Genomic DNA, 5,566 nt, shown 5'->3' on the forward strand with positions numbered 1-5,566 from the left:
GGCCTACCTCCAACTTTTAAATAACACTAAACAATTTAATAACACGAAACAACAAATATGCTCCAGGCCTACCTCCAACTTTTAAATAACACTAAACAGTTAAATAAAATTGCGCAATAACATCGACACGCTCGACGACCTCATAGAAATATCTAACTACGTCATACTAAGGGGATTTTCGGAAAGCTTCCAGCCTGAGCGTTAAAGCATTAACCAACTTTTCTAAAAGAAAGTTGCTGAAACACGTGTCTTCGTTTACATTATTTTAGAAGTGATTGCAAAATTTAAAATGCCATCTGAAGATAGCGGAATAAACTGGGCAGATGCCGCCGATGCAGCTAAGTCAAGTTGGGCCGATCAAGTCGAAGAAGAAGAAACAGTTAACGGAGATTTGCCGCCGTTATCGCAAAGTGTTGTGGGTGATATCAAAACTGTCGTCGAATATAAATATAATGAAGACGATAAGAAAGTAAAAGTAGTGAGAAAGTACAGAATAGAAACACAGAAAACATCAAAATCTGTAGCGCACAGAAAGTTGTTGAAGAAATTTGGGAAATCTTCAAATGACTTGTCTGGACCAAATAGAGCTACGACCATCATCTCGGAGGATGTTCAAATGCAGTTCGTGAGTACAAGGGAAGAAGAGATGATGCAAGAACAAGAAGATCCAACATTATCCAAGTTCAAACACCAGTTGCAATATTATATGTTTTTCAAGAATTTCAAAGCGACCGCTCCCAAAGATAAAACCACTGAAGAAGAAAGGAAGCCAGAAGAAGAGAATGCAAGTAATGCACCAAGCAAATATGTTCCACCGAGCATGAGAAGCGGAGGGAATACCGTTGGTTCATCGATGCCATCTGGACGAGGCAACCGCGATGAACAAGCTACCATTAGAGTCACAAACCTTTCCGAAGAAACCAAGGAATCAGATCTTCAGGAGCTTTTCAAACCATTTGGTCCACTTCAAAGAATCTATCTTGCGAAGGATAAACATACACAACAGTCCAAAGGTTTTGCTTTCATAAACTTTTACAACCGAGATGATGCAGCCAAAGCTATAAAGTCTGTGTGTGGGTTTGGGTATGACCATCTCATCCTTAATGTTGAGTGGGCTAAACCTTCCACACCATCAACAAGCTAACTGTTTTCTTGTATTGTTAGAAAAGTATTTTAAAAGAAACTTTTTGGGGGTGTAAAGAATAGTCTACTGTATATCTTATTGTTGTTAAAAAGAGAAAACTTGCAAAGTAATATGGGTTATAAGATGTTTGTTAAAGCATGGTAAAAATATTTGGTGAAACTGATTCTACTATTTTGTGAATATAATGTATGTCACAGAAATCTTTTGAGTGATAAAGAAAAGATTAATGAATGGTTGAAATATTTTGTTGTCAGCCAAGTGCTTAAATGAATGCAGTCCCGCCTAACCTGATCATTTAAATAAAAAACGTCACATTTATCAATTAAAAGCTTTTGATTGCACACCAGAGTTATTGAATATAATGCATTTAAACAATGTACACAAAGTTAGTTTTACTAGAACAATCAATTTCACCATAAACATAACATGTGTAAAAAGGTGAAGTCAAATAAAAAAAAATATAGCAATGAAGAAATAAGAAGCTGACAAGAGTCTTAAATTCCATCACCATGCAGAAAAAATGTTGTTAACAACACAAACTTCTTCATGAAACACTTGTTGCATAATATTTTCAATTTGTAAGATGACGTTTTCCATAAAAATTGACTTTCTTTTCAAATGCTGGCGAATCTATGTTAGTGTTGATTTTGTAAAATGGATTCATCACAAGCTGTAAAGAAATTTGGTGGATTGTAGTAGATACAAATACAATATTAATAACTGGAGTCTAGACTAAACAATATATATTAAATGAGAGTTAAACATTCAGTTGTGAGAATATAACATAAATGTCAAATATAAGAAACAGTTGGAAAAAAAATCTTTACGCCTTTACTAAATCTTGTCAAAGTGAAAAATACTGAATTAATGCATAGAATGAAAGTATAGAGACGACCAGGTTTAGTGGAAGTTAGTCTCCACATAGCGACATGTTTCAATGAAGCTTTACCTTGCTATAAACATCATATACATCATTAAAGAATGACTTAATCCCTTCTTCATTTCGAACATTATGTAATATGATAAATCGCATGCGACTCGCAGTTACAAATGCTGAAACAAACCTTGATCAAAAACAGAGGTGTTACTTTCACTAAAATACTTCTAAATGTTAGTTTAAGAATTTATTTATTTAGGTTCGGTTTATAACTTTTTCCTTTGGGTAATAATATTAAAAAAAACTTTATTTGTTTCTACGATTACAGTTTGAAATTTTTTTAACGAACAGTTGTTAAAAAGCACGTACAGTTAAAAACTGTATACTTTAACCTTATAGGGAACGTACCTTATGTAAATCCCATTAACACTCTTTATTCGGTAAATTACCAATATCCGCTAATTACCAGGCATCTTATCTTTTAGTCAGTAAAGTCACAAAGTGTATGGTATCATTACTCTTACAGGAGCAAAACAACAACGAATGCAAACTTGTAGATGGATAGAGATTCAAAATAAAGAACTTTTCAACTGAACCTATAGCGACATGCCAGATTATGTTCAATTTTTCAACTTAATTTACGACAAGGATTCATTTTTTCTAAAGAATTGATGCAGCAGGTAGAATTGGGATATGATAAAAATGTAAAATAGAAGATTTATTATGTTTTAAACTCTTCAAAGTATATACTATGCTAACTTTTTCTCCCATTGGGTAATTTTAAACAGCATTTATTATATTGAATGAATGTTTATCATAAAATGTTCATTATATCTCGCTGGTACTTACTGTATCACAAAGGTTTAAATGTTACATTTTCTTCAGTAAACTAGAAACGGTCAAAGTTTGAAACTTTTTTTTACTACATCAGTTTTTTTTCTCACATTTTTTTAGAAGCTGTATTGTTTTTGAAATTTTGGTGGTACCTTTAGTTTACACCAACGTCACGTTAGGAAACAGCGCTTGTGTCCGCCATTACGGATCCCACAAGAGCGTAAACCGCCCATACAAATGCATGTTCGGCGTGTGTTCATTTAGTTCTTGTAAGCGATACAAAGCTAGAAAACATGTATAGCTGTTGTTCTAACATTTAAAATTAAAATTCTAATAAAAATCCTGTTATAAAATATTAAATCTAAGAATTAATGTGGAGTAAATTAGTATTTTGACTGGTTTTCTGCGTACAGTGTGGTTTAACAGGGTACTTTACATTGGCGATTAATACTAGCAGCAATCAGCTTAGTTTACCCAATAGTATATGATCATATCTACGAATCTACAGAACCATTATATACTACATTTATAATCCAACATGAGTGGCCATGCAGCTCCAAACTGCTTGCAAAAGTACTAGCAGGTAAGGCGTTCACGTTTTTTAATTTCATAAAGACCCGGAACGCCGAAAAGGTAGCTTATTAATTCAAGTAGAGGACAAAAAATAGTAGCTTAGTATTGTTTTCCTCAATATCACTTCGATAATAGGCAAATTTTACAAAGATACCTTAATTTTCGTTGCCGGGTATACGTGTAGGAATGCACATTACAGAATAATTAGGTATTCTAGGGTATCCTAGAATACTTTATTTCGAATCTGGAATTCCGAAACAAGAATTTCGAATCTTTTTATCTGTATAGGAAAAAATAATTTTACCCACATAAGTCAGTTTATTGACTTTTTCATAGTAGCCCTGTTGGATCAGATGCTGTAAAATGATCAAAAATTGTACTATTGGGTAGCTTTGCGTCATAATTTAGGTAGTTTTGGGATCACGAAACGTATAGCAGGCTTTGAAAAGACGTTGCGAAACGTTACTCTTGAAAGTCCCACAAACACAATTTTTTTTTTGAAATTATTAAGTTTCAAAAATTCTTGTTATAGTTCATGAGAAGACGTGTGATGACGTCATTAAACAGAAAACCCAATCCCGTAATTAGATTCGAATATAAAAAGATTCAAATCTCATAGATTTGATTTTCTGTAATGTGCATCCCTGTATACGTGTTAAGTTTTTGAGCCCAAAATAAAATCAAGGCAATTTACTCGCAAAACTGCATCTAGATACACCAGTATATGTTAGTGTTATGCGTTTTTGTTTGTATTTTTATATTTTAAAAATGTACTTTTATGTTTTTGGTTGGTATACTTGATATTTTCTGATTTTTTTGATCGAGTGTTCAATAGAATTTGATTTTGTATGTGAGGTTTATTATTGTGATAAGAAATAACATTAGTAGAAAGCCATTTTTATGCGCAGAAGTGCTGACGAAAAACAGCACCCAGCAATGATAAAATGCTATGCCGTGGGCTTCGTAATGGCGGCGACTATGACATCATAGACAGGGAGACAATGAATAACAAGACTCATTGTTTTACAATCCGTTTCCTAACTTGGTCTATACTAACTTTGGTTCACACATTTGAGCATTTCTACCCATATACAAATTATCTTTTTTAGTATTACCCTTAAACTATACACATACCATTCATTAAACTTATCAACAGTTTTTAAATACATAGCATTGGTGCTCCACATGTGTTCATCAACCAAGTCTAGTGAAGCATGAGCAATGAACTGGTTAAGGTGCCGGTGGTCTTCTCTCTGTATAAATGGTTGAGAATACAATTATTTTTAAAATAAATAATTGTCATTTTTTTATTCTCCAAACAATGCAACAATAGTTATTCCTCAGGTGTTCTGTGTTGTATGAGTTGGCGACTTTGTCCTGTATGTCTGATAATTAGGACAATAGATTTAATGAAAAGTGGATAGCTATGGCCCACAGGTAACGGGTTCAAGGTTCGGCTCTGCTACCATTGTGGGCGTATGTGTTTTCGATCAAGACACTTAACGGCAACTTTAACAACCAAATGGTCACTAATGGGTTATAACGAGTGTAAATAGGTTTTATTTATTTATTTCTTACCTTAATATCTGATGCTCTAGAAGTCAATTCCATTTCAAACACTGGATTGTCATTGTGGCCAACAATAACGAAGTAATAATTCCCGGACATTGTGAACAGTTATCGATACCTGTTACCAGTGTCTGTTGTGCGTATGTTATAGAAACATTTTTCACAACCTATTTACAGTTTTGATTAGTTAGCTTTATGTCGCCCTCAAGTGATCGATCTTGGTCAGGGATTTCCCCAAAGACTTTCCCACATAATTGTGCACGGGTCCTACTAAAACACGCCCGGCGGGGCCCGGTGGGGCCCGGTGGAAAAAAATATACTAAAACACGCCCGGTGCGGGGCCCGGTGGTGCCCGGTGGCACCCGGTGAGGACCCGGTGTTACGAGTCATACTAAAACACGCCCGGTGGGGGGCCCGGTGAGTATTTCTTGAAAGGGGAGCTTTCCCTATGCAAGAGCCACCAAATTGCGTGTGTGAAACAGAACTTGTGAAAAAATTGGAAGATATTGTCTGTCTTCAAGGCATAAAGATGGCAATTTTCGGTGGTAGAAGTTACATTCTTGCTCCGC

At 34.7% G+C, this 5,566-nt stretch overlaps 2 protein-coding genes across 2 annotated transcripts; one reads left to right on the plus strand and one right to left on the minus strand.

Moving 5' to 3' along the window:
• The first annotated feature begins 220 nt into the window (after window positions 1–220).
• Window positions 221–1,379, plus strand: LOC100178787 (eukaryotic translation initiation factor 3 subunit G). Its single transcript, XM_002131670.4, has one exon. The coding sequence runs from the start codon at window positions 290–292 to the stop codon at window positions 1,142–1,144; it is 855 nt and encodes a 284-aa protein (XP_002131706.1). The 5' UTR covers window positions 221–289; the 3' UTR covers window positions 1,145–1,379.
• An 83-nt stretch (window positions 1,380–1,462) lies between these two features.
• LOC113474008 (trafficking protein particle complex subunit 2-like) lies at window positions 1,463–5,211 on the minus strand. Its single transcript, XM_026840900.1, has 4 exons — window positions 5,007–5,211; window positions 4,563–4,681; window positions 2,094–2,208; window positions 1,463–1,814 (listed from the first exon to the last, which is right to left on the minus strand). The coding sequence occupies exons 1-4, from the start codon at window positions 5,094–5,096 to the stop codon at window positions 1,716–1,718; spliced, it is 423 nt and encodes a 140-aa protein (XP_026696701.1). The 5' UTR covers window positions 5,097–5,211; the 3' UTR covers window positions 1,463–1,715.
• Between the last annotated feature and the right edge of the window lie 355 nt (window positions 5,212–5,566).

This window comes from Ciona intestinalis, chromosome 2 (genome assembly GCF_000224145.3).
Source record: "Ciona intestinalis chromosome 2, KH, whole genome shotgun sequence".
Lineage (NCBI taxonomy): Eukaryota > Metazoa > Chordata > Ascidiacea > Phlebobranchia > Cionidae > Ciona > Ciona intestinalis.